The sequence below is a fragment of the Lontra canadensis genome, unplaced genomic scaffold (assembly GCF_010015895.1).
Source record: "Lontra canadensis isolate GAN:19392208 unplaced genomic scaffold, GSC_riverotter_1.0 scaffold84, whole genome shotgun sequence".
In the NCBI taxonomy this organism is placed as follows: Eukaryota; Metazoa; Chordata; class Mammalia; order Carnivora; family Mustelidae; genus Lontra; species Lontra canadensis.
This window is the reverse complement of record NW_022631078.1, coordinates 6,768,624-6,794,181: the sequence shown is the minus strand read 5'-3', so window position 1 is coordinate 6,794,181 and position 25,558 is coordinate 6,768,624. Positions and strand designations below refer to the sequence as shown.

Here is a 25,558-nt window from a genome sequence, read left to right as displayed (position 1 = left end):
AGCCAAATGCCTTAGGGTGCTGTTAAGGCCTTTCCCAACTTAATTGTAAGCAGCCGCATCTGTCCTCGCTGTTCATGCTCTCTCCATTTCAGCTGCTTGCAGGGCGTTTCCTGCTGCTGTGGTTTTGTTCAGCCCGTTTCCTTTGCCTGCAGTAACCTTCCTTCTCTCTCTTAAAACCCTTCGTCCGCTGCCTTCCAGCACGGATCAGTCCTGTCTCTGCTCCCTGACGGCCCTTTCTTTGTGAGGCGCTTGGCCGTTCTTGCCCTTATCCCACTGGATGGGAGTTGGTTGGCTTTCTCTGTCTTCGCTGTGAGACTGGGAGGTGGGAGGGGAACCAGCCCTTTTGAGTTCTGGCTCTGGGCCGGGTCCCAGGCGAGGTGCTCAGTGGCCTCCAGCGCCTAGCAGGGTAACCCACAGGTGTGGTGCAGGGGCGGGGGGTGGTGTTGGTAGCATGACTTAATAACCTGCTTTCCAAGTATTTGTTTTGTCCTTAGTCTTAGGGAGCTTTGAGGGTGGCCGTGAGCGGAAGGATGGGATGGTGGGTTACTGGGGTCTTTCACCTCTGCCTGGCTGGCTTTAGGACTGAGCAGGGTTGAGATCCCCTGCTACGGAGACTCTGCACCTGGGAGAGTCGGGAGGTGGTTCTGCTTGCGCCTGATTTTGTGGCCACTTGGTCAGCTGGCGCTGGGAAGTGTGATGCCCTTGTCTTCCGGAACAGGACGGTGCGGGATGGGTTCCTGGGAGTCTCACTCTCCATCTTGCTCACCTTTCAGTCTCTCCAGGAGAGGGAAAGCCTGCAGCGAGGGGCAAGTGACTAGGCGGAAATGCAGGAAGACCAGAGCTGACAGTCCTTCCCCTTCTCAGTGGGGGGTGTTGGCTCTCATTCCTGAGTGAGGCACTTACAGAGCATCTGCCGGCTGCGGGGGTCTGTCTGGTGAATTCCCTTCAGTAGTAGAACCAACGCATCTGTGCGGCGTGGTGGCTGAGAACTTGACCTCAGATTCCAGCTCCACCACCTGACTCGGTGACGTTGGACAAGCAGCTTAACCTCTCTGTGCCTCATTTACCTTGTCTGTGAAGTGGAGGTGATAATGGTGTCAAAGTGTTGTGGAAATTAACTGAGGGAATCTGTGCAAAGTGCTTAACACAACTGCGGACACTAGTAAGAGTTTAGTAAATGTTAACAATTAGATACTATTTTTATTAGCGCTGCCACTAATTGGCTCAGGTTTTTTCTTCTTAATGGTTCTCAAAGTCCCTTCTTAACCTCTCCCTAAGAGCAGGCATTGAAAAGTAATAGGTGGAATAAGAGGAACAGCCTTTCAAAAGTGAGGTGCCAGCAGTCTCATGCCTCTAACTCGGTGTTGAGTGAGCACTGCCTGGGACCCAGGGTGGGGCGCTTGCATGGTGTCGAACCTGCTTGCTGACTGCAGGCTTCTGAGCCCGGGCCGGAGGCTGGGCGTGCGCAGAGAGGAAATTCCGGAGAGGAAGGCCCGCAGTGTGGTTTTCCGGGACTTCTGGGGCAGGGCACTTGTGAGAAGAGCACAGGCTTGGGAAGAGGAAGGGGAGACTGCCACTCGCTCAGCCACCTGCCTGCGACCATGTGCAGGCCATCCCCTCTTTGGACTTGGACTTATTTCTTCCCGTGTAACCACCACCACTTTTCACGAACTTTTATGTCGGCACCGTTCTCCGCACTTTACACACACTAACTCTTTTTTCAAAGAGTAGCTGAACTGCTACCTCCCAGGGTGAGTGGAAGGTCACATACCACGGTATGTGGGCGCGTGCCGGCGAGAACAACTTGGGGGGCAGTGCTAATGGGGTTCTTCTCCAGTGGGGAAAAAAATGTTTAAACTTTGCGTATAAATATGTACTCACACACAAACAGAAGATAAATAGTAGTAAAAATCAACTACAAAAGATTCTTGGGGTGCCTGGGTGGCTCGGTGGGTTAAAGCCTCTGCCTTCAGCTCAGGCCATGATCCCAGGGTCCTGGGATCGAGCCCTGCATCCAGCTCCCTGCTCCATGGAGAGACTGACCCTCTCCTTCTGCCTGCCTCTCTGCCTACTTGTGCTTTCTCTCTCCATCAAATAAATAAATAAAATCTTTAAAAAGAAAAAACATGGGGCGCCTGGGTGGCTCAGTGGGTTGAAGCCTCTGCCTTCAGCTCGGGTCATGATCACAGAGTCCTGAGATCGAGCCCGCACTGGGCTCTCTGCTCAGCAGGGAGCCTGCTTCCTCCTCTCTCTCTGCTTGCCTCTCTGCCTACCTGTGATCTGTCTGTCAAATAAATAAATAAAATCTTAAAAAAAAAGGAAAAAAAAACCATGTACCTCTCGAAGGCTTTTAATTTTGTGTTTGGTGCATAACAAACTTAGTTAATGTTTGTTGAATGCATGTCTTAACTGATGTGTCTTTATTTGTTTTGTATTTTTCAAAAGAGAGAGAGAGACTTCTAGAAAAAGCATCTTACCAAGGCAGAAAGTCTCATTTGGAGAATAAATGTAATCATTTGAGTAGGAAGGAATGCTCACAGAATACAAATAGGGAGGCAAAAATATCTCTCCCCTGTTGCCCCAGTGAGTCAGTTACATGTGTGCTTACCCTGAGATTAATCTTCCATTAACATTGAACTTAATATTGGAAATAATGAGGTGGATTACATAAGCACCCCCCTCTATACCACACCCCTCAGTTCTCCTTACTTTATTGTCACTCCAGGTCTCTCTCGCATCTCTCTCCCAAGTTGTGATGAGCACAAATGTAAATAGGGAAAATAGTATGCATAGAGGAGAGATTCAGGTAAACCAAAATCTGATCTCAAATCAGATCTCGGTTCAGCCACTTTGTAATCTTATGAGGGGACTCAGGCAAGTAATTTAATTTCTTTGAATCTTATTTTCCTCATTTATTAATAAGCAAAGGAGTAATACTGGTCTTAGGGTTTATATAAAGTACTAAGTAACTGTCAGTGAGAGCTGTTATTATGTTGTCCACCTAGAATCACTGTGAAAGTAATTTTAGTCATAACCACCTGTGTACTTTTAAATAATACATAAATGTGATCTCTGATTAGAAAATAAGTTTATTAGCTTCATCACTGAGTTATTTTTGCTTTTCAACATCAATGGTGGTTTAGTGCCTGGGTGGCACAGTCAGTTAAGCATCCCACCCTTGGTTTTGGCTCGCGTCATGATCTCAGGGTGGTGAGATCGAGCCCCACATTGGGCTCTGTGCTCAGCCTGGAGTCGGCTTAAGTTTCTCTCCCTCAGCCCCTCCCACTCATGCTCACTCTCTCATTCTCAAATAAATCTTTAAAAAAAAAAAAGTCAATAGTGACCACTGACTTTTATTCAAGGGTTAAATTAGAGTCTAACCTGGAGATGATGCCCTTTCATATTTGTTATGGTTAAAAAAAAAACACTATGAAAGAATCAAATACTCTTTAATGTTCTGGACATATTCATGCATATATGGACTTGAATATATATTTATAAAATGTGTATATGTGTGTATACACATACACGTGTGTGTGTGATATATACACATATCAGAGTTTGGATCATTCACATATCTATAAGAAACTGAGTCTCAGGGAGATTTCTTTTCCAAAGGCTGCACAGCAGTTGCATTACTAGATTCATGGCCCAGCATTGCTAATCTGGTAGCCCGGTTTTCTTCAGCCAGTTCTCTTTGAATTATACTTGGGAATCCCCTTTCTGTTCGGCCTTCTAGTTAGTTCTTGGTTTAGCTTTCTGACATCCTGCTTTTCTCCCTTACTATGATTCTTGGCCACACGTCCTTCACATAGTCCTCAGAGGTGGCCTATTTCCCAGTGTGGACCATTTTCTAGAACCTCGTATATAACCAGAACTTTACATTTCTTTTTTTTTTTTTTTTTTTAAGATTTTATCTATTTGAGAGAGAGAGATCACAAGTAGGCAGAGAAGGAGGGGGAAGCAGGCTCCCCACTGAGCAGAGAGCCCGATGCGGGGCTCGATCCCAGGACCCTGAGATCATGACCTGAGCCGAAGGCAGAGGCTTAACCCACGGAGCCTCCCAGGCACCCCAACCAGAACTTTTCTTGAATCAGCATTCTGATTCTCTTCATCAGTTGATGAAGTTCTCCAAGTTTTGTTTCAGTTATTTTGATATTATCTTCACAAGTCAGAATTCAGTCTTAAGTCTGTGCTCAGAATGTGTTCATGATGTCATGGGGTTCTGGGGAGGCCAGCAGATGCCCCTGTATAAACCAGCAGGAGCAACTACGGGGCCAGAGAGGCTCCCCTTCCTAGAGCATTGTTGGACTACTTGCTATGGCATTTCCTTCTTTGATAAGGAGAAAGACCAGGTTCATCATCATGAGCTATACAACCTGACATGATTTGACCCTGACTACCTGCCCAGCCCGGGGTCCTGCCAGTTGCCCATTCTCTTCAGCAGCCCGTTGTGCTAGCTCTATGCTTCCAAGCCTGGGCTTGTGAGATTCCCTGGGCCTACAATTCACTTTGGGTGCCCATCAGCCTTCAGTCTAGCTCCCTCAGGAAGCTGTTCCACTTACACCTGCCCTGTGTCCTCCTTGCTGCTGTGATTATGTCATTTTCACTAACTCACTGAGGTCAAGGAGTTTTTTTTATCATCTCTCTAGGCCAGCACACAGTGGGTGCTCAACACGCTTAAATCCTTTTGCATTTACATACCCACTTCATCAAAAGTAGAAGCTTTACAGAAATTGCAGATTTGTCCAGATTTTCCAGGATAACCTGGATTTCAAAAATATCTTGTCCCATTGTGAGGTGATATGTCCCTTCTAGTTTTGGTTCAGAAAGCATAATTGCCATTTTGACAGATTGCGTGAAAGTTGCTTTGGGGAGCACTTCAGGGAATTGATGCCAGTTTTTTAAACTGCCGGAGTGGTTAATGGTTGAAGAGGTACAGGGGAGTGGAAGATTTTGTCCATGCACTTGTGAATTACAAAATATCAAAAAAACATTTAAAAATATAACTTACTATATTTAATGTGGCAAACTAAAAATGTTTATATGTGAAAAACCTACTCTTACACTAAGACATCATCAGCACATATCAGAGATTTATTAACATTATTAGTGAAAAAACCATCAAGATGACAAAGCTGGGTCAAAGGAAAAGGTAAAGGAGATATTTATGTAGTTTTTAAAAAAAGGATGCAGGAATAAGATTGCAAATTTAGTTGCAAAACTGGTTACTGTCTTACAGGGCAATAAAAATAAAGCCTTCGAGTTTATCTTTTTTAAAATTGTTCACAGCTTACCAGTTTTATATTACATGAACATCTAACTTTACAGAATGTGGGTCTAATCTGTGGTAAATAAAAGTCAGACAAATTTATGTTTCTAGAGCATCAGATGACCTTGATGTAGTCAGGATAGACATGGCTACCTCTAGTATGACTCTAAAAGGACATTTTTTTTTTTGCCTTATTTTTAAGTTTCAGATAATTCCCCCCCCCCCTTTTTTTCTTTTTCTTTTTCTTTTCTTCTCTCTTTTTTTTTTTTTTTTTTTAGAGAGTGTGTGCTGGTGTCGTTTGGGAGTGGGGTGGCAGAGAGAGAGAGAGACTTATAAGCAAGCCCCATGCCCAGTGCAGAGGCAGGGCTCAGTCTCACCACCCTGAGATCTGAGCTTGACACCAAGAGTGAGATGCTTAACCAGCTGAGCCACCAGGCTCCCCTCAGATAATTTTTCTTAACAAATAAATCACAGCTGGTTTCAAGAGCTCAAAGATGACTGGATCTAAGGTAGAGAATCCGGTTGAGAGTAATCCTTAAGTGGTTTTGAAATGGAATTGTGAAATTCAGACGGGAAGAGAGGGTGGTAAAGAGCAGAAAAGGTGGGGCACGGGAGTCACAGAGAAAGGCTCTGTTCCCTAACCCCGCCAAAGGCATGTGCAGAAAAGGGTGTGGGTATTTTCCCCAGGTGAATGATGAGCTAAGGTGAGTGGGAAGTGAAATCCCTTGGAGTGGGAGGGAGCAATCGGTAGGAAGCTTTGTCGCTTGTGTTTTAGAGATTTGATTTGATTTGAAAGACTGTTGGACCAACAAGATACTCAAAGAAGACAGTTGTTACTGGGTAGGAGGTTGCGGTTGAAATCAAGGCAGAGTATGGAAGTTAAGCAAGGAAACTCTGATACCGTGAAAGGAGACCTGCCAGAAGTTCATAGTAAACTTCTGGCAGAGGAAAGAAACAGAAAAAGCAGTTGAAGGTCGTGCTGAAGATCATTGTCCTGGTTGAAACTGGGAGCTGCTCTGGGGACCAGCTGTGCCGGACAGAGGAGGCAGGACTGGCCAGCTCAGCTGGGACTCTGAGGCTGCCCCTAACAGCCAGCCGGGCAGACAGGGAGAGAGCCAAATAGAGCAGACCAGAATGCCATTTGAGCTTTCTTTTTTGTGCTTCCCTTTGTGCTTTCTTTTTCTCTTAATTTTCATCTATCTCGTTATGTAATACTTGATATATGCAGTGATACATAAGTGTGTGTTACGCAACACAAATGTTTGAGAACTTCCACCTCCCTGCCCAATTTTCTTTTGTGGTTTCTTTGTAAGTAAAAAGAGTTTACTCATCCCTGACCTAAAACATAGGATGCCTGAGTCACTAGTTTGCCATCCGGTGTCATTCAGCCCTCCTCCGGACTCCCTGTCCCCCAAGAAGGTGACCCAGACTTCCTTAAAGTACATGATGCTATCCCTGTGCTATGAGCTTCTTAGCAAATGGGCCCCCTGGTGTTTGGATTGGTTTTAGGCACCAGTTTGCCTCTTAACTATTTTCCCTATGCTCTTTACAGTCTTGCATTTCAGGGTTTCTACGCAGAAGGGTGTAGTTGACAGTCCAGCTTCTGAACTGCTCTTCTGGTGACCTGAGGGGGGGTAACTAATTTTTCAGGTCCTGAGAAAGCAGCGGGGATTACACATAGCAAAATGGTGGAGAAAAGAAAAGTTATCTCACTTTGACACTCAGGTTTGATACTAGTCTGCATTTGATTTTTTTTTTTTTTAATTATTAGAAAAAACAGATCCTAGGGAAGGGTAGGAAGGAAGGAGGGAAGATAGGATCATCAGCTTGAATTCAGGATACTTGTTTCTTTCTTTTTTTTTTTTTTTTTCCCCAGGATACTTGTTTTTTAAGAAGCTTGCTTGTTGGGAATAAACTTTTGTGCTTACCTCCCTCTCAGTCAGTGGTTGTGGTCCATCTGATTCCCAGCAGCCTACAGACATCACATACCACATTTATTCAGTGTTCTTATGTTGTTGGGCAGGTCTGATGTAGGGCAAGATTAAATAAACAACACTCCATGAAGAAGGTTTAGGTGAATATCCTAATCTTGGGGACGCGGGACCTTTTCAGTGTAACACAAAAACCATATAATTTCGTTACACAGTATTAGCATTTGTGTATAGGCTGTTCTGCTGTAATGCAACGTATCCGTTCCTTAAAATCCCCACACTGAGCAAAATCATGTAATGCAAACCACAGCATGTGAGGGAAGTGGGATTTGGGTGACAACACTCAAAATCTTCAGCGGTAACAAAAAGAAAATAAAAAGACTGGAAGCTAAGAACCTAATAAAACAGCTCAGTTTTATAGATACTTAGTGGGTAAGAAACACAGAAATACAACAGATAGGACCCCTTACCTTAAAAAAGATCTGAGGTTTGCTTGTGGAAGTGGGCGTTAGTATTCGAGCTCCTGTGTAGTGATGGGCGGAGGGCAGTCTACAGTCCAATGGAAAGTTCTGGTCCCGATGTGGATGGTTATGGTTCGTAACAGGTGCAGTGAGCTGACGAAGCTGGCGGATGTTTGAGGCGTGCGCCTTTGCTCATTTCGTGTACTCCTGTGTGGCTCATTTCAGCTGGGAATGTTTTTGCATTTTCTAGTGTTTCTCTCATGCATAAGTAAACACAGAATTCACGATAGGTCCAAAGTGTTCCCTGATAAATCCAAATGCACTGGAACAAATTCAGATTTTCAAAACAAGAGTCCAAGCAAAACTGACTGTCAAAAAACCCTGCCACGAATAGCATGCACTAGGCATTCCCGAGGGCCAGGCCCTGTGCCTTAGAGTCCGTGCACGCGCGCTCTCAGCGTCCCCGCCAGGTGGGTGTAATTTCAGCCTCATTTTATAGGTGAGAAAACTGTGGCCCAGAGAAGTAAAACTTTTAAGTTATAGGGCTAGGGCATGATAATTTAACCCCGTGCCATTTTTTTTTTTCTCAGCAACTTTGTCTTTTTAAAGATTTTATTTATTTATTTGAGAGAGATGAAGAAAGAACACACAGGAGCAGGGCGCAAGGGAAAGGCAGGGGAACGGAAGGAGAAGGAGAAACTCCCCACTGAGCAGGGAGCCTGATTTTGGGGGAGGTGCTTCATCCCAGGACCCTGAGATCTTGACCTGAGCCTGAACTTAACTGACTGAGCCACCCACGGTGCCTCTCTCTTTTCTCAACAAATTTAAAGAAAAATAAAGTGGATGGTATGTCAGCTGTACATCAGTAAAAAAGAATAACATTGTGGCGGATATTTGCACATATATAAGGAGCTTATACCCACAGTGTATGAAATTTTTTCGGATCAGTAAAAAGAAACAAGTAGCCCTATAGAAAAATGCACAAAGGTCAAGGGCAGGCAATTTACAAAGGGAGAAATACAAATGTCCAGTAAAATGGGCAGGGAGACATCCAGCCTCATTTAGCGCTCATTCATGCAAGCCAAAACAGTTTGATGTCATTCTTTCCCCACCATCTGAATAACAGAAACGGATGTGGGGAAATGCTGTGGGGAAAAGCATAGATTGTTATAGCCTCCCCAAAGCACATAAACCTGTCCTTTGACCCTGCCATCAATTTCTAGAAGTTTATCCCAATCATCAGATCAGTGGGAAAAGATTTTTGTAAGAGTTGTTAATCCTGGGGGCACCTGGGCGGCGCAGTCGGTTAAGCATCCAACTCCTGCTTTTGGCTCATGACCTCAGGGTTGTGAGATCGAGCCCCACGTCGGGCTCCATGCTGCTTGAGATTCTCCATCCCTCTCTCCCCTCCATAAATAAATCTAAAAAAGAAAAGTTGTTAATGCTAAAAAATGGAAAATAGACATTTGTCATCACTAAGTGGTGAAATTCTAGGGTGTCAGTACCACATGTTACGATGCATACTTGGGACTCTCCCAGAGAACGCTGTCGTAGCCGTAATGGCTGACACGGAACACTTCCCATGGCTACTGAATAAGGGGGGCAGGGTGCAACAGAGCATCTTCAGTGCAATCCCACTTTTGTAAAACTGTCCTTACACATGTGCACGTGCGCGTGCAAGCAAGCCTTGCTCTTAGGAAGGACACATCGAAACATCGGCAGTAGATGTCTCAGGGAGGTGGAATTGCAGATTTTTTTTTCCTTTAACGTTTTTCCAAATGTTTTCCGTAGTGTGACTTTTATGATTTTAAAAAAGAAAGTTATTTTAGAACATTATCTGACACAAGGCAGTAACAAAATACAAAATCTAAGAAAAATAAATGACCTTTGTGACGTCTCTTAGCGCCTATCCGAGCTAGGTAGCAGATGCCCAGTGAAGGATTGTTGCCTGACTGACTATGCAGTTTGGAGACTGTGTTACCTCATTTGGGGCTTTAGACTCTGTATCCCTGGCCAGAATTAATCTGCCCAGATTTTGGGTCACCTTGCTCTCAGGTGGATGCTGCTAGCTGGGCCAGGCAAAGTGCTTGGTGGTTGCAAGCTCCGTGAAGTGCACATGAACTTGGGGTCTCTCTGGATGAGGCTCTGGATGGCTGCAGTGCACAGGTGACAGCCGCAGCCTCTGATTTGGGCTATGAGCTTGAGCTTTTAAAGAGCTCAAAGCCCAAGTGTAGTTTCTTGGGGCCCAACTTACTTTATTTAGCAGACTTATCCCTTACTTTAAGCAGCAGCTAAAAAAATGGGACTGTGGCCTGTTTGGGGAAGGTAACCGCTGGGAGCACCCTGCCAGGTAAGCTCATGTTTGCAGGCCTAGGGGCCTCCCAGGAGGCCCGAGTCTGGCCTTCCACTCTAGGGACCGCAGCTCGTCGTGCAGGATCTGGAACTTCATTTTCAAAGCCCCATAAAACCTGTGCCTTCTCCCATGCCTCTCTTTTCTGGGTTTCATGGCCCCCGGCGGAAATGAGAGCCGGTGTCATTGTGGCACTCCAGTGATGAGAGCAGCAAACACAGACATTAGGATTCTCCCACGGGGCGTGGCGTGGAGCATTAGAGCAAAACTGCACCCAGGGTGGGCTTTCCGCGCTCCAGTTCTCCTAGCCTCGTTCTGGCTGGCAGGGCGTCCCCTCCTCTCTGTCACTGCAGACCAGATGGGGTCCTGGGAAGGCCCAGAGTGCCCTGCTGGAGCAGGGGCTCAGGGAGCCTCTTCCCATTACTTCTGCCTTCGAATGCTTGGTCTTAAGGGGCCCCTCTGCGCCGCTCAGCCCCATGCCTCTCCGCCTGGCTGCAGATAACACCGCTGGAGCTTGTCGTGTGTGGGTTGGAAAGGATTTATTTTTTTAATTTAAACCACCGCATCCCATCTGCCTACACACTCTTAACCTGCTTTGTGAACAAGCTTTGTGACCTCTGCTGGTTATTTCGCTGTGCCAGCCCATGTCTTTCTCCATGAAAGGTTTTGGAGAACACTCGACCAGTGAGATAAGTGGAGCCAAGTGCCCAGGAGCTCGGTGCTCCGGAATGACCACTAACGGCGACCTTTATAAAGGTCTACCTCTCACCAAGCACTCTACACAAATGACTGTATCAATCCCCACAACAAAGAAGCCACGTGTTCTTAAGGCAGCCTTCCCTGGTGAGGAAACCAGGGTGTGAGAGGTGACTTGATCACGTTCACACAGCTGTGTAGGTGGCACCTTGAGACCCAGCTGGTGCCAAAGTCTGTGCCCTGTCTGCCAAGCTTCTGGCCTCTGTTGCCTTGTGCCCTCCTTAGCTTTCCATGGATTGAAACAGTCAGTCAGGGAGTGATGTTTTTTGGGCTCACAAAGCCGGCCTCTGTGTTGATCCCCCAGAGTAAGAACTTTATGGGAATTCTGGAAAGCTCAACAGATTCTTCGGTTTCTCTTAAGCATTTCCTTAAAAGTTTTTATAAATCTTGTGTTGTGCTTGGACTCTGTCAGCAGTAAAGTGTGTTTTGTGGAAATTCTGTGCTGATTTTAAGGACGTTTCTTAGTTTAATCACGCACAAGGAGTTGCTGGGTCCCAGTTACAGTATCTGTGGCAATGTGCCCATTTCTCCTTCCCACACACAGCAGGCTGAGTGTCAGGGGGACACAGCAGTGTTGAGGTGTTGGTAAATAATACTGCCGCACAGTGTAATCCTTCATGATGCCGTTTTGCCAGCAGGTTGAACTGATCAAACGCTGGAAGTACTAACTGCTGAGCTTCAGCCGCCCGATGAAGCTGCCGCAGGAGCTTTCTGCTTGCCTGACCTAAGGCTCTTCATAGCCCAGACCCATTACTGTGCGCACGTGCACGCGCACGCACACACACACACACACACACACACACACACACACAGTGTTAGAGACCTGGGAGGGTGGGAGGGACTTGCTGGTGGAGGTTTGGGGGAATGAGAAGAGTTGGTGTTTCTTTTTGGTTTGGGGTATTTTGGTGGCTAAGTCAGAGCATTGTGTTTCCTTGAATGTTTAGCTAAGGAGGAGGGTGTACACTTTGGGAACAAGCAGTAGCTTCTTGGGAATGTATTAGAGAGGAAAGGGGAAGGCATGGAAGCAACATGAAGAACCATAGGTCTGAAAATAGCTGGCACACAGCCGAGGCCCCAGACTTCGGATGGGGACCAGCTCTGTGGTGAGGCAGGAGTCATGAGAGATGAGTTTTAGTTGTGGATTAAGTTGGGTTTTGGTAAATTTCAGGGAGGATGAAGTAGGGGAAGAGGCCCTGGAGGCAGGCTTGAGGCCTTTGGGCTGGGGCTTAGGGCGCCAGGTACTTGGAACATAATTTAGAAGGGGGCCATGGTCTCCAGGTGGACACATCCCTCTGGTCCCACAGACTCCTTGCTCAGAGAGAAGGGCCCAGCCCAAAGAGGGCCAGAGTGGGCCCCCTCTAAAGCATGGGGGCTCTGGCCCAGCCTTCCGGCAGTGAGTGCCCTGTGGTGCAGTAGGAAAACGTGCAGCTGGGAGACAGAGAACTGGTTCTGATCCTCGCTGTGTCCTGATGAGCTGGAGGACCTTGGACAAGTTATTTCCCTGTTCTGGGCTTTAGTTATGTTTACATCCACTCCACCCCTAAAGTGCCTAACTCGGAGGCCATCAGCTTCATCATCCTTGAGTGTTCCTGCTGGTACCAGCAGTGCCCAGGGCTATGTCCTTTTTGGAGAGAAGGCCGGGGGCCTGCCTGTGGTGAGCAGGGAATGCTGCTGGGCTGAGAGCGGATTGGGGTCTGGCACGACTTTGCAGCCAGACTCTCCTGACCCCAGCTCTGTCCGGGGGAGCAGTGCTGAGACTGGAGGTGGCCTCACACCTGAGGCTGCTGAACTCAGCAATTCCCGCTTTCCACCCCAGGGTCCCCAGTTGTGAAATGAGACGGGCAGTAACCTCCAAAAGCAGTACTCACCTGGCACAGAGGGAGCTTCTGTTTGGCCTGATATAATCAGGAAAGTTGGTGGAAAGGGCCTGGAAGTAGGGTGGGGAGAGAACTTCAGAGACGGGAAGTCCTGTGCCTTTGTCCCTTGGCCGTCTAAGCCCATTGGTTGCCTCCTGAGAGGTCCAAGAGGGTTTCCTGACCCACTTCTGCTCTGGTCCCGGGAATGCTTTTTGCTTTGCATGCCTCCATTTCTTAAGGAAATTTGGAAGTTAATAGATCTTTCGTATGGCAATAAAATTACTCCTTTTTGTTTATTCACAGAGATGCTGCAGTTCGTCAGCAATCAAGTTGGAGAGTTCCCTGACTTGTTCTCAGAGCAGCTGTGTAGCTCCTTCCCCGGTGGTGGTGGTGGCGGCGGCAGTGGCGGTGGCGGAGGCAGCGGGGGCAGCAGCAGTGGCGGCAGCAGCAGCAATGGGGGGGCCGGAGCGGGGGACCCCTCGATGCAGCAGCGGTCCTTCAGCCAGGTCCCTTTACCCACCTTCTCTCCCTCGGCCGCCTCCCCCCAGGCGCCAGCCCTGCAAGTCAAGGTCCCCCCCAGCACGGTGCCCACCCCGCCTCGGGCTGCTCCTGTGCTCCAGCCTCGCCCCCAGCCCCCGCCGCCGCCGCCCGCGCAGCTGCCGCCGCAGACAGTGATGATCACCCCGACATTCAGCACCGCTCCCCAGACCAGGATCATCCAGCAGCCTTTGCTGTACCAGAACGCAGCCACCAGCTTCCAAGGTGATTCAGAAGTCAGAGAGCGGAGTGACCGGTTGCTTCAGAAGTTTCTGGGCCAGTTTGCAGACGCTTCTGAGGTCAAGGGTTCTGCCCTCTTCGGGGATGACCGAGTCTGAATGAGTTTGGCGGTAGGGACAGGAATAGTTCACACTCTATGTGTCCTCAGACACCCTAGTATCTGTCATGCCTGCTTCGAGGACCCTTGGTGGAAGCGTCTAACGAGCAGAGTAGAGACAGGGCCGCACTGGTAACTAGGGCTAGAGGCTTGAGTGAAACGAGTCCAGAGACTTACCCAAACACCAGCCAGATCCTGGCGCCCGGAGCTGGAGAACCATTCATTCAGCAAACATCTCCTGAGCAGTCACCGCAGAGAATATGACTTAGAGCAGGGGCTCGGGCTCTGGCTCTGCACAGCAGGGCTTGCGCAGGCCTCAGTGCATGCGAGTGACCCTCCGTGTCCTGTTACACCCCGTGCCCATGTGGCCGGGAGCCCTGGGCGGGATACTCTGGAGTTCAAGGGATCTGACGGTTCTCCAGTGTGCTGCTGAGGGCTTTGGGGCTGCGGAGAGGCAGCAAAGCGGAGTCGGTCATCCCAGAGTGCGCTTTCTCTTCCTTCCACTAGAAGGAGTGAAGCTTGGTGCGATTGTAGGTTCCTTGGATTCTGAATTCCCTTGCTGGGTGCAGTCATTGGCCGATTAGCTCCCTGCACTTCCACCCCAGCACTCAGAGTAATAAAACAATCTGTTCCCGTTCCCTCAGAAATTGATGCAGCCCTCATGGGATGTTCTTGTTATCTAGACCAGCCTGCAAATGGCTGTGCACTTCTTCAGCAGCAGGTGGGGAGTCGGGATCGCTCTGAGGCACCCCTCCCCTCGCTTGTTGCTGCAGCTGCGGTGACGGTGCATTTCTCCTCCGTGTGACTTTTCCCTCCTCTTCTCCCAAGTTCTTCAGCCTCAAGTCCAAAGCCTAGTGACATCCTCCCAGGTGCAGCCGGTCACCATCCAGCAGCAGGTGCAGACGGTGCAGGCCCAGCGGGTGCTGACGCAGACGGCCAATGGCACACTGCAGACGCTCGCCCCGGCCACGGTGCAGACGGTCGCCGCCCCCCAGGTGCAGCAGGTCCCGGTAGGTGGCCGCTGAGAAGTCGGGAGGCCCAGGTAGAGGCTGGGAGCTGGCCTTTGGTTGAAGAGGTGGTCTGCATACTACAAAGGAACAGCAGCATGTAAGGGAGCAGCATATGGGGTGCCTGGGAGGCGCCCCTGAGCCGGGTGTGGAGACCTGGCTGAGACCGCCTCTGTGGATATACTCTGGCCCTCACGCAGACTCAGTCAGTGGAGGTGGTTTATTCTAGTGACACACAGAATGGGCATAAAACTGGAAGGAGATGTGCCAAGATGTTTACAAGTCACTTATTATAGTGGACTGTAGTTACTAACAAGGTCATTTATCTTTGGGAAAAAAAAAAAAAATCCAGGTTTTTTCCTTTCTGCTTCTCAGCCATGTTCCTGGCTTTCCTGAGTTTGTCCAAAATCAGACCCCCCTTCCTGTCCTCTTTCTCCGCCCCCCCCCCACTCTGCCCCTGCCAGGCCCTGACATTGCTTTTCTCAAACCCTTCCAATCTTAAAACCTAAGACCCTTCAGCTCTACTCCTTCTCCCTCTCAACCCCGCCATCAAGCTGTGTTCTTGGTTTGAGGAAAATGTTATATATTTTTTTCATTCTTTCCTGGAGGGAGTCTGTGTAGTAAGAAGCTAAGGCAAAATAGGAAAATAATACTGCCTTCCTTTCTCCTTTTCTTCGTTCTCCATCCAGGTCCTGGTACAGCCTCAGATCATCAAGACAGATTCCCTTGTTTTGACCACACTAAAGACAGATGGCAGCCCTGTCATGGCCGCAGTCCAGAACCCAGCCCTCACCGCCCTCACCACCCCCATCCAGACAGCTGCCCTTCAAGTACCAGTAAGAACCGCCTGCCTTCCTGCCCTCCCCCCTCCACCCCCTCCTCTCTTGGAGGTGTTGGGCCCCAGAGATGTTAACAAAACCTCTACAGAATGGGCAGGGGCAGAACCCCTGTGGAATGTGTCAGATTGCAAATACCGCCCCCTTTTAGGGTTTTTTTTTTCCCCCTTGAGAAGTACCATCAGTACATGTAATGTGGGAGTACTGGGGACTCTGAGGGAGGAGAGAGGAGTAGCAGAGGATCCCTGGTTCCTGGGTAACGGCTTCACCCAGGGCTGTCTGCCTCTAGGTCCCGCTGATGGGGGTTTGGCTTCTGAAGGAGCCCAGGCCCACCAGGCAAGGAGGGGCTGCAAGGCGAGGGACAGGGAAGGCCCCGTCCTTGGGCTGCAGGGTCATAGCCACTTCAGCGGCTTGTAGCAAAAGAGTCCGAGAGAGTGAGAGATGATCAGAATTTGAGAGTAAGCTTTATTCATAAGAGCCAAAAAGTAGAAACAACCCACGTGTCCAAAAAGAACCATTGCTACATATAACTGCCGAACCTCAGAAATAGTACGTTGAGCAAAAGATGCTTGTCCCAGAGGAGCTCACGCTGGGGATGCCAGTACATGAAGTTCGAGAAGAGGCAGAACTAAGCTGTGGTGTTAGAGATCAGAGCAGTGATCACAAGTGGGGGAAGGGGGTAGGTGGACTGGGAAGAGGTACCAGCAAGCTTTCTAAGGGGATAGAAATGGTCTGTGTCTTGGTCTGGGTTGTCTTGGTTACACGCGTGATATCCATATGTAAAAATGCATCAAGTTGGGGCACCTGGGTGTTTCAGTGGGTTAAGCCTCTGCCTTCAGCTCAGGTCATGATCTCAGGGCCCTGGGATTGAGTCCTGCATCGGGCTCTCTGCTCAGCAGGGAGCCTGCTTCCCCCTCTCTCTCTGCCTGCCTCTCTGCCTACTTGTGATCTCTCTCTCTGTCAAATAAATAAATAAAATCTTGGGCGCCTGGGTGGCTCAGTGGGTTAAAGCCTCTGCCTTTGGCTCAGGTCATGATCTCAGGGTCCTGGGATTGAGTCCCGAATCGGGCTCTCTGCTCAGCAGGGAGCCTGCTTCCTCCTCTCTCTGCCTGCCTCTCTGCCTACTTGTGATCTGTCTCTGTCAAAGAAATAAATAAAATTTTAAAAAAATTTTAAAAATAAATAAAATCTTTTTAAAAAATGCATCAAGCTGTACACTTAAAATGTGTGCTTTTTATTATGTGAGAATTATTTTTTAATGGTTAATGAAGTTCACTGGCCATTTGGATATTGAGGCCATTTATTGAAGAAAATAAAACTAAAATTGGTAAAAATAGAAACAGGGAGAGAGCAGATTTGAGGAGAAAAGAGGGAGCCTCTACAGTTGGCCTGTTTATCTACTGGAATGGCTCTAGCCCTTCTGCCCTTGTGCTTTTTGATAGCCAAATTATATAAGGAAATACAGCAAGTGACTTCACTGTCATGTGAGAGGAAAAGATATATCCTGCACCAGGAGAAGGCTTTTCTTGAGGCCAGAATGATATGGTGCAGTGTACGTGAGTTCACAGGTGGCTCATGGTTTACCAGCAAAACAGGAATCCTATGATTTGTTTCGGGTGCCCTTAGATCAAAGGTTAAAACATACTTATCCACGTTAATCCCATTGTGGTGTGATTTGTTGACAGTGGTTCTGAAGGGGGTGTAGGAGCTCAGGTACTGTGGCTCCTGAGGCTTCGTGGGGCCTGATTTGGTTCAGCCACGAAGAGTGTCAGACCAGGTAATGGCACAAGGCCAAGGCCAGCAGGTTCTGGGATTGCTTTACTCCAACTAGCCCCGGGGTAATTCTGCCCTGTGTCTCTGCCTGTTCTAGACTCTGGTGGGCAGCAATGGGACCATTTTGACCACAATGCCCGTGATGATGGGGCAAGAGAAAGTGCCCATTAAGCAGGTACCTGGGGGAGTCAAGCAACTGGAGCCCCCCAAAGAGGGAGAAAGGCGAACGACCCACAACATCATTGAGAAGCGGTACCGCTCCTCTATCAATGACAAAATCATCGAGTTGAAGGACCTGGTCATGGGGACAGATGCCAAGGTGGGTGCCGAGCAGCGACCATTTCATGTGCCATCACCTCCCCTCTCTCTGTCTTTGCCGTAGGAATTTAGGAGAACCCACGTCCAAGTGATAGGTGCTTTCTTACTAAAGCGTCTTGGGTTTTGTGTTTTTTTATCCAAGATTATAAAATATTAACCAACATAAGGGAACTGGTGGGGGTTGGTAAGGCAGCAGCCTGCCTGGACCTTTGCTCTGCAGTGACCACAGGTTCCAGTAGCACAGGCGGAGGGATCTGTGCTGCAAGATGGCGGCCAGGTAAGAGGCTGGGTGTACCTTGGAGTTGGCTGGTGGCGTTGCTGACACAGTTTAGTTGTGTTCGCGAGTGGTTAGCAATAGTTCTACCTCTTTAGGGACGAGAGAAGATGGAGATTGGGTCTTTAACCAGCAGCAAATAGAGGGATTAGATTGTTCATTGTTTCAGGTATTACAGTGAATTTATCTTCTGTCCCATAGATTTTTTTTTTAACCTGTTATCTGTTTATCTTCATCATCTCTATTTTGAAAGACAATTTTTTTTTCCTTATTAGCCTATAGACCGGAAATGTGCTAATTGAACTTTCCTTAAGATAGTTAGCCAACAGTGCTCTGGTATTTTTGTTGTTTGCTTTCTTTAAAGTTTGTTTTGGTTCTAGGATTATTCTAAGAGGAGTACTAGCTAATAATCTGTATTTCGAGTGTCACTGTGCCCCAGACTGGGGAGGGGGGCTACTCTCTGTACAAGCATTATTTCATTTTGCCCTCACTGCACACCTTTGACTCATATATCGTCATTATCCCCGTTTTAAGGACAAGGAAAGCAGGGTTCAGAGATCCTGAGTGACTTGTCCTGGGTCGCACAGCTAACCAGTGAGTGAGCCAGCATCGCAGCCCGGAGCCCTGCTTTCACCCACAGACTCTGGGCCTCAGCCCTCTCAGTGTTTTCATTCATCTTCCTTCCCAGATGCACAAGTCTGGTGTCCTGAGGAAGGCCATCGACTACATTAAGTACTTGCAGCAGGTCAACCATAAACTGCGCCAGGAGAACATGGTGCTGAAGCTGGCAAATCAAAAAAACAGTGAGTGTGCTCATGGAAAGAAGGGTTATCAGACCTTCTGCTTGTAGAAGTCCTGTGCTGGGCCCTGCGGAGGGCCCAAGGCCGTGTACAAGGCGCCTTCAGGGGTGAAATGGGAAAAAGGACCGTGGGCCCCTCCCCCAGCCCAGCCCTGGCCTAGGCACCAGCGGGGGGTGGTGGGGCTCTGGAGAAACTGAACATTTGTCAGATGCGGTTTTCTTTGCAGAGCTCCTGAAGGGCATCGACCTAGGCAGCCTGGTGGACAATGACGTGGAGCTGAAGATCGATGACTTTAATCAGAATGTCCTTCTGATGTCCCCTCCGGCCTCTGACTCGGGGTCCCAAGCTGGCTTCTCCCCTTACTCCATCGACTCAGAGCCAGGAAGCCCTTTGTTGGATGATGCAAAGGTATGAGCTTTTGAAATCCTCTGATCCCTGGAATCTCTCCCATCTCTCCCAGCTGAACTGTGGAGACACTGCCAAGGGTGGGCCAGGCCAGGTGTTGAGAGGACCAGGGAAGGAGAATAGGAATCCTGCTGCGTCCCCCACAAAATCCGCTTAACTGGTTCAGTGTAGTCCAGTTTAAGTGGTCCTTGGTGCAGGAGCCCGTCTGAGAGGAGTAAGGGCCAAAATCAGAACGGGAACGCACAGCAGCTGTCGCGCTGCCTGCGGCGCCTCGTTACATCCCTCGTTCGTAGCGGACCTGGCAAGACCATTGTTTGAGGTGGTTGAGTCGGTATAGGGCAAGGCTGCCTCTGGGTCCTCTTCTGGAAATGATTACAATTTGCAGCCTGACAAGTAACATTCCAACCAAGGGCCATTAATCGTCCAAGAAAGCCCCTGGTGATTGTGGTTTAATGGAATTAGCCAAAAGAGGCTCGAGCCTAATGATCTAGCCCTCGGAACTGGTGGAGCCTACTGGCAAGTTCCCATTTCGAAAGTGCAAACTTCCCTTCTAGCCTGTTTTGGGTCAAACTGTTTGGAGTATCATGTACCTAATTTTACTGAGAAAGCTCTATTCTTGAAGTACTTTATAAATGTGATTCTGTTTGGTAACAGAAGGCCATGTGACATATACATTGAATTAGCTAGGCATCTGTCATCAGAAGAAATTTTCAGATGGCTTTAAAATGTTGAAAAGGAGGGGCACCTGTGGCTCGGTTGGTTAAGCATCTGCCTTTCAGCTCAGGTCATGACCTTGGAGTCTTGGGATCAAGCCCCTCATCGGGCTCCCTGCTAAACAGGGAGACTGTTTCTTTCTGCCCCTCCCCATGGCTCATTCTCTCTCTCTTCTCTCTCAAATAAATAAAATCCTTAAAAATAAATATTGAAAAAGAGTGGTGTGGTATGTGTGCACTGAGAGTTGGAGGAGACCTGGTCCCAGGCTTCCTCCCTGCCTCTCTGTGGGCGGCTCCCTAGGTAGGCAGGGCTCCTGCCTCCAGTCCTCCCTCTGTAAGATGGGGAGGGGAAAAAAAGCAGTGTTACAGTTTTACAGCAGGCAAAGTCCTGTAAATAGACTCATACTGAAGTTGTATGGTCTTTTTTTTAAGATTTTATTTATTTGAGAGAAAGAGCACAAGCAGGTAGGGTGGGGAGAGAAGGGCAGAAGGAGAGGGGGAAGCGGGCTCCCCATTTAGCAGAGAGCTCAATGTGGGGCTCAAATCCAGGACACTGGGACCATGACCTAGCCAAAGGCAGATGCATAACCGACTGAGCCACCCAAGTGCCCCAGTTGTATGGTCTGTAATTCGTTCTACTGATGTTTGTTTATTTATTTTTAAAGATTTTTATTTATTTTTTTGAGAGAGCATGAGCAAGGTGAAGTGCAGAGGGGGAAGCAGAGTCCCCACTCAGCAGGGAGCCTGATGCGGGGCTCCATTCCAGGTCTCAGGGATCATGACCCGAGCCAAAGGCAGACGCCTAACCTACTGAGCTACCCAGGCGCCCCTGTTGATTCTAAATTTACATGCTTAGATAAAGCAGCTGTTTTATAGTAGCATAAGGCACTAGCGTACAGTATGAAGAGTTCGCTTATGTAACTGTCACTATAATCAAGATATAGAACATTTCCATCTCCGCAAAGCTCCTTCGTACACCGTGGCTGGTAGTTCCCGCATCCCTCTCCAGCGTCAGACAACTACTGATCTGCTTTCTGTTGCTTTAGGTTAGATTAGCTTGCCTGTTGTGGAATTATACCGAACCGTGCAGAATATTCTCTTGTGTGCTCTATTTTATGAGCAGGTCTCCTGTGCCTTTGGTCTTCAGAACATGTTCTTGTCCCAGGTGGCAAGAGGACAAGTGTGCCAGTGTTTGAGAAGCAGCCGAAGAGCTGTGGGCTTTTTCCTTGCCTCCTGCTCTCTTCCTGTCTGACTTCGTAGTCTTTAATTTAAATCTCGCAGTCTGACTCCAGTATATATAAAAGTAAAATGCCGTGAAACCCTGCGCAGTATTCATTCCAACCTCTTGGCCCTGCTTTGAAGGTCAAGGATGAGCCGGACTCTCCGCCGGTAGCACTGGGCATGGTGGACCGCTCTCGAATCCTGCTGTGTGTCCTCACCTTCCTCTGCCTCTCCTTCAACCCCCTGACCGCCCTGCTGCAGTGGGGAGGGGCCCACGGCTCTGACCAGCACCCGTACTCAGGCTCTGGCCGCAGCATCCTGTCCCTTGAGTCAGGTAGGTGGAGGGCCCATTGTATCCCCCAAACACGGGTGGGCTGCTGCGGCAGGGGACGGGCCCCGTGTGTGCCCTCTGTTCGGCTTGTGCCCCGGGTCCCAGAGGGCTTTTGTACCAGGCCTGCCAGGGATTGGCATAAGTCACATTTTGGAAGTAACAGGGCAAGCCCGAGTTCAGTCAGTAAGAACGAAAGAAATCAGGAACCCACGCTGCTGTTACCATTGGGCTTGGGGATCTGGGGAGGGAAGGTGTCCCTGTTTGAAGGAGGATGTGGCATTTTTGTCATCTTTGCTATCTAGCTGTGGCTCCTGGCTCCATAGTCACAAGGGCTACAGGGTTCCTATTTAGGCTACAGAACTGTCCCAAATTTGCTTGGGGTGCGAATAAGGTTATGTCTTATTCCTATGGAAAGCGTTCAGACACTGTTACTAAATGAAGCCATCTTGTTCTCCACGCTTCTGAAAATGAGGTGGAGGGCTCTAACCTCTTAGATGCGGTGGTCAGTTGGGGGGCCTGCTGTCCCCTCGGACTGCGCTTGTGGGCTCCACTGAGACGTGCCTCTTCAGGTTCTGGAGGCTGGTTTGACTGGATGATGCCAACACTCCTCTTGTGGCTGGTAAATGGTGTGATCATCCTGAGTGTCTTCGTGAAGCTGCTGGTCCACGGGGAACCGGTGATCCGGCCCCATTCACGCCCCTCAGTCACCTTCTGGAGACACCGGAAGCAGGCAGATCTGGACCTCGCCAGGGTAAGGTCTGCAGCTAATAACTCGGCGACTTCTGCCGAGCACCCTGGTGTGTGAAGTGCTGGGGCGGGCGCTTGTGGGTGGCAGGAAAGGACCCTGCCCCTGCCGGTCACAGGGCAGCAGAGGAGAGGACCCCTGTGTGCGAATGATTCCACGGATGCGAGATACCCTGTGGTGTGTGTTATCACAGAGGAGGAGGAGAGTGCTCTGGGAGCTGCGGCGGAAGGGACGAGCTGGGCGAGGGAACCTGGGGCTTGAGCCGAGCGGTTGGGGCAGGGATGACCTTCCAGGTGGAGAGGTCATGAGTAGATGGGCTCCTTAGGGACCAGCAGGTAGACAGGTATGTCTGGAGTATAGGATACATTTGGGACAGATGAGGGCTAAAGCTGGTCATGTATCTTGGGCCCAAATTGGAGAGATCGTTGACTAGTAACTGATCTGGGGCTTTTTTTTTCCCCAGTTCTCTGGAGAACCAAGAAGGTTTTTGAGCAGGGAGATTAGCTGAAAGTTTATGGGAAGGATTCAGGGGCATCTCACAGCATCGAAGGAAGAGTTCAAGGTCACGTTTCAGGAACAAGAGCGAGAACAGTCCTCAGCTGCAGTACACCATGGGCCGACTCTCCCATGGGCTGGTGGTGGTGGGTTGCAGTGCCCACCGGGGAGAATCTGATTGAGTAGCCTGGAGCTGCCAGCCAGGCCGAGAGCTGTGGCTCCTGGACTATAGGTGTGGTTGTTGGAGGCCGACCGCCTGAAGCAGGCCTGTTCCCAGAAAAACAGCATTCCAAGATGTATATCCTAGAGGCATGTTCAGGTCTGTGTTTCATGATTGTCATTTTGGCAGCTGCAGGAAGGATGGGTTGCGGGAAGGGGCACGGAAGCAAGTTAGGGGCTCTTGAGATAGACTGGATCAGAGGCAGTGAGAGCCTGGAATTGAAAGGAAAGACTGATTAAGGAAATGTTGAAGATAGGCGGTGAAGTGGAAGTGACTTGGCATTGACTCCGGGGTAGGGGAGGCTGGAGCTGCGGTGGCCTCTGTCTGAGCTGTGCTGCTCGGAAGTACAGCGAGAGGGTCCTGGGAGTGAGAAGGGGCCGGGGGCAGGGTTGAGATGCATCTGGAACCCGCCCATCAGCCAGAGAGGGGTGCTCCCTTTGTACCAATCCATCCACTACCTGTGATGATGCTGGAAGGAAGTGCAGCTGTGCCCACTGCAGGACAGGAGAAGGGAGAGGACGGTTTCCTTCTGGTTGCTGGTCATGAGAGAGAGACCTTCACTTCAGGCCCACAGACTCTCCATTGGACCCTCTCAGGTTGGCATAGAGTAGTTTATCGAGATCCTTGGTTCTGGTCTCGTAGCCAGGTGTTTGTCTAAGACGGTGGCTCTCAGACTTAAGCAGGCAACAGAATCACCTGGAGGTGATCAGAACCCCAGAGCTTCTGATTCAGCAGGTTTGGGGAGAGTGGGGCTAGAGCACCAAGGATTTGCATTTCCAGCAAGATCCCAGGGGCTGATGCTGCTGGTCCCCAGGAACCACACTTTGAGAACCGAAAAGCCTAAAAAGTCACATAAGCCTGAAAGATCACCATTTAAATCCATCTTCTCATCTTATGTGTAAAACTACTGTGGGAGGGGCGCCTGGGTGGCTCAGTGGGTTAAAGCCTCTGCCTTCGGCTCAGGTCATGATCCCAGCGTCCTGGGATCGAGCCCCGCATCGGGCTCTGTCCTCGGCGGGGAGCCTGCTTTCCCCTCCTCTCTCTGCCTACCTCTCTGCCTACTTGTGATCTTTGTCTGTCAAATAAATAAATTTTTAAAAATCTTAAAAAAAAAAATGCTACTGTAGGAAATTCTCAATAGTGTTTGCTCAAAGATAGACCACAGTACAATCCCAATTTAGTAAAAAGGCCAGGAGAAAATGCATGAAAATGTCAGTAACCATGGGAGGTAAGGTTACAGGTGATTTCTTCTTACCTTTTCATTGCTTTCTGAATTTTCCCAGACTCTTCAGTGATCATGTGTTACTCTGATGATCTAGGGAGTGAAGGGAAAGTAAAAGTTTTTGTGGTGCAGTCGGCTAGGTGTCTGACCCTCGGTTTCGGCTCAGGTCACGGGCTCAGGGTCGTGAGACAAGACACCGCATCGAGCCTGCCTCTCGGCATTCAGCAGAGAGCGTCTGCTGAAGACTCACTCCCTCTGTCCCTGCCCCTCTCTCTAAAATAAATAAGAACATCTTTAAAAAATAAAAAAAGAAAGCAAAATGAAAAGGCTGCAGCGAGATCGCAGTGAACGACCACCGCCCCCACTTGCTGCCTTACAGGGGGATTTTGCAGCCGCTGCGGCCAACCTGCAGACCTGCCTGTCGGTGCTGGGCAGGGCCCTGCCCACGTCTCGCCTGGACCTGGCCTGCAGCCTCTCCTGGAACGTGATTCGCTACAGCCTGCAGAAGCTGCGCCTGGTGCGCTGGCTGCTGAGGAAGGTCTTCCAGCGCCGGCGGGCCGCCCCTCCGGCCACCGCGGCGGGCTTCGAGGACGAAGCTAAGGCCAGCGCCCGGGACGCTGCCCTGGCCTACCACAGGCTGCACCAGCTGCACATCACAGGTGAGGGGGGGCCGCCCCTGCCCGGCAGGCCCCCGGGCCGTCTCCCCACCCCAGCCTGGTTTGCCTGCTCTCTGCCCTGGCCAAAGCCCTTTTCATGCTGCTCTCCTAGAACACCCGGACAGACCTCCCACATCCGTGGCTACAGATGTGGCTCGTTACCATACCTCATCGGTTTAAGGCACATGCGTTTTCACGTTAACCTCTGTACACTTGGGCCGTGTCCTTTACACAGTGGATGGTGTGTCTGAGTTGGCTCTGTTTTTTCCTTAGTGGTATTTAAATTAATAGTAGACTTAAAACGGATGTCACCGTAGTTGCAGTGAAATGTCATCCATTTCATTCAGCAAACTCCTGCTCTGATAACTGGCAGGCAGGTCTGCAAGTGAGTTCTGATTTTGGGTGGTGGAGGTAGCAGAAGGCCCCGGTTTCAGTTGCAGGGTGGGGGTTACTGTTGAGGGTTTCAGGAAAGGCTTTCTGGAAAGTCTCAGCTTTGCATGACAAGATGGTTCTCCAGCCGCGTGGAAGGGGGTGTGCCTTCCAGACAGCTGGATGACTCTTGAGAAGAAGAGCTTGGTGGTCTTAGAGCCAGCCGGGCAAGGGGCGGGGGGCGGCGGTGACAGGAGCCAGACAGTGATGACACCATCAGATTCTGAAGTGAGCAGATTCGCTCTGATGGCAGGTAGAAGGTGGGTGGGCAGAGGATGAAGGCTGGCGTCATGGAGGCCAAATGAGAGCAGATGCAGCTGGAGACGAGAGGGGGCGGGAGAACAGGCAGAGAGAGAGCAGAAGCTCACGTTGACAAGAATTGGGGGCCTAGTGGACATGAGGGTCATGAAAAGAGCGGTGAGGACGGTTCCCCGGTTTCCTGCTTGAGAGTCTGAGGGAATGGTGTTGCTGCCAGCAAAGGTGAGGGGAAAAGGCTGGAGAGCAGTTTTCTAGGGAGAAGGGAGGAGTTTCGTTTTGGACGCTTGCCTGTGAGAACTGGAGGGAAATGATGCATGGCGGTGGGCGAGCTGGATCTGTGGCCCGAGAAGGGGGC

General features: G+C 49.6%; 1 protein-coding gene across 2 annotated transcripts in view; it reads left to right on the top strand.

The window, feature by feature from the left end:
• SREBF2 (sterol regulatory element binding transcription factor 2) overlaps positions 1–25,558 on the top strand; it is a 59,751-nt gene that overhangs the window by 11,825 nt on the left and 22,368 nt on the right. For both annotated transcript variants that reach the window (XM_032882872.1, XM_032882871.1), the window contains exons 2-10: positions 12,930–13,388; positions 14,329–14,510; positions 15,197–15,343; positions 17,214–17,435; positions 18,397–18,511; positions 18,735–18,916; positions 20,989–21,181; positions 21,748–21,929; positions 24,240–24,519. In XM_032882872.1, the coding sequence (XP_032738763.1) occupies positions 12,930–13,388; positions 14,329–14,510; positions 15,197–15,343; positions 17,214–17,435; positions 18,397–18,511; positions 18,735–18,916; positions 20,989–21,181; positions 21,748–21,929; positions 24,240–24,519 (1,962 nt within the window). The remainder of the gene's footprint in view (positions 1–12,929; positions 13,389–14,328; positions 14,511–15,196; positions 15,344–17,213; positions 17,436–18,396; positions 18,512–18,734; positions 18,917–20,988; positions 21,182–21,747; positions 21,930–24,239; positions 24,520–25,558) is intronic.